The sequence below is a fragment of the Ammodytes marinus genome (genome assembly GCF_949987685.1).
Source record: "Ammodytes marinus genome assembly, contig: scaffold_36, whole genome shotgun sequence".
In the NCBI taxonomy this organism is placed as follows: Eukaryota; Metazoa; Chordata; class Actinopteri; order Uranoscopiformes; family Ammodytidae; genus Ammodytes; species Ammodytes marinus.
Window position 1 is genome coordinate 93409 of NW_027648283.1, and position 2500 is coordinate 95908.

At 48.2% G+C, this 2500-nt stretch overlaps 1 protein-coding gene across 1 annotated transcript in view; it reads left to right on the plus strand.

Moving 5' to 3' along the window:
* stab2 (stabilin 2) overlaps positions 1-2500 on the plus strand; it is a gene marked incomplete at both ends in the record, with an annotated part of 72886 nt that overhangs the window by 66469 nt on the left and 3917 nt on the right. The window contains 3 exons of the mRNA XM_080054702.1: positions 668-774; positions 1578-1697; positions 1921-2067. Coding sequence (XP_079910828.1) covers positions 668-774; positions 1578-1697; positions 1921-2067 — 374 coding nt within the window. The remainder of the gene's footprint in view (positions 1-667; positions 775-1577; positions 1698-1920; positions 2068-2500) is intronic.

Here is a 2500-nt window from a genome sequence, read left to right on the forward strand (position 1 = left end):
GTCAGAGGGGGGGGGGGGGGCTTCTGTTACCAGGTCAGAGGGGGGGGGGGGGCTTCTGTTACCAGGTCAGAGGGGGGGGGGGGCTTCTGTTACCAGGTCAGAGGGGGGGGGGGGCTTCTGTTACCAGGTCAGAGGGGGGGGGGGGCTTCTGTTACCAGGTCAGAGGGGGGGGGGGCTTCTGTTACCAGGTCAGAGGGGGGGGGGGGGCTTCTGTTACCAGGTCAGAGGGGGGGGGGGGGGGGCTTCTGTTACCAGGTCAGAGGGGGGGGGGGGGGCTTCTGTTACCAGGTCAGAGGGGGGGGGGGGGGGGGGCTTCTGTTACCAGGTCAAAGGGGGGGGGGGGCTTCTGTTACCAGGTCAGAGGGGGGGGGGGCTTCTGTTACCAGGTCAGAGGGGGGGGGGGCTTCTGTTACCAGGTCAGAGGGGGGGGGGGGCTTCTGTTACCAGGTCAGAGGGGGGGGGGGGGCCTTCTGCTACCAGGTCAGAGGGGGGGGGGGCACATTCTTGGCTTTGTGCGAACGCAATGTTTTGGGAAGGTTTCTACGCACACCTTTATAAATGAGGCCCCAGGTCTAACTTCATCAAGACGAGTTTCACAAACTGAACCCTGTCTGTCTGTCTGTCTGTCTGTCTGCCTGTCTGTCTGCCTGTCTGTCTGTCTGTCTAGACGTGGCGTGTGAGTGTCACGCCGGTTACCTTGGAGACGGTTTCAGCTGCACGGGGAATCTGCTGCAGGTTCTAAAGGCCACGCCCACTTTCTCCAACTTCCTGTCTGTGAGTCATGATGTCATCATGTCTAAACTGTGATGTCACTGTGATGTCATCATATCTGAAATTTAAAGTTTGTGTTTGGTCGAGTGTGTCTGTGTTGTAACAATGTTCCTGGGTATAAATCTGACAATGTTGGAAGCCTGTTTATTGGCTCAGTGAAAGTACAGACCTAAACACAATTGAGAATATTGAGAAAAACTTGAAAATTGTTATTGACAGACGCTCTCCATCCAATCTGATGCTGAATCTGTAGTTCGAGCAATTTTGCAAAGAAGAATGGGCAATAAATATCAGTCTGTAGATGTGCAAAGCTGGTAGAGAAATACTCCAATAGATTTGCAGCTGTAATGGCAGCGATAGGTGGTTCTACAAAGCATTGACTCAGGGGGATGAATACTTATGCACGAAACACTTTTCAGTTTTTTATTTATAAAAAATTGTATTTATAAAAAAAAATTTAAAACCATGTTTCATTTTTCTTCCACTTCCCAATGATGCGCCACTTTGTGTTGGTCTATCACTTTGTGTTGGTCTATCACTTTGTGTTGGTATATCACTGTGTGTTGGTCTATCACTGTGTGTTGGTCTCTCACTGTGTGTTGGTCTCTCACTGTGTGTTGGTCTCTCACTGTGTGTTGGTCTATCACTGTGTGTTGGTATATCACATGAAATCCCAATAAAATAAATGTACGTATGTGGTTGTAACATGACAAAATGTAGAACATTTCAAGGGGTATGAATACTTTATAAGCTGTATATATAAATATGTGTTTTTTTAAACTTCATCTTGAGTTTCTGTTTTGCAGCAAATCCTGAACTATTCCCAGACGTCAGAATCAGGAAAACGATTCATCGATCGACTCGTTAATGTGACGGTTCAGAACACGCTGTTCATAACAGACAACACCGGACTGACAGAGAACATGGTGAGACAGACAGACAGACAGACAGACAGACAGACAGACAGACAGACAGACAGACAGAGAACATGGTGAGACAGACAGACAGACAGACAGACAGACAGACAGAGAACATGGTGAGACAGACAGACAGACAGACACTCTGATACACACACACACAGACACACACACACACAGACACACACACACACACACACTCACTCACTCACTGACCTGTACTGTCCTGTAGACGCTGACAGACAGAGACCTGGAGTTCCACCTGTCGTCCGGCCGAGCGTTTCCTCTCAGCGCGCTGCTCAACGGCACGCGGGTCAGAACCCGGGTCGGCAGTCTGACGGTCCGCGGAGTCGCAGACCTCATGGACCCAAACGCTCTGGTGAGAAGAGGGTTCATTTATTTTTCATATATGGTTCCTTCATTACATTACATGTCATTTATCAGACGCTTTTATCCAAAGCGACTTACAACTGGAGCACACATTCATACACCGATAGCAGCAGCAGCTACCACGCAGGGTGCAAGCTAACTATCAGGAGACATTTAGGGTTCAGTGTCTCTTTGCCCAGGGACACATCCCATATTCATTTATGTTTCATTTATGTGTTATATCCATTAGTTAATTTACTGAACATGTTGAAATAAAACACGTATTGCTGCTGTACAGTTCAAATAACAACTCAGAACTCATCTGTTTAGGAACACCATAACTCTAACCCATAACTCACACCCTAACCCATAACTTACACCCTAACCCATAACGTACACCCTAACCCATAACTTACACCCTAACCCATAACTTACACCCTAAC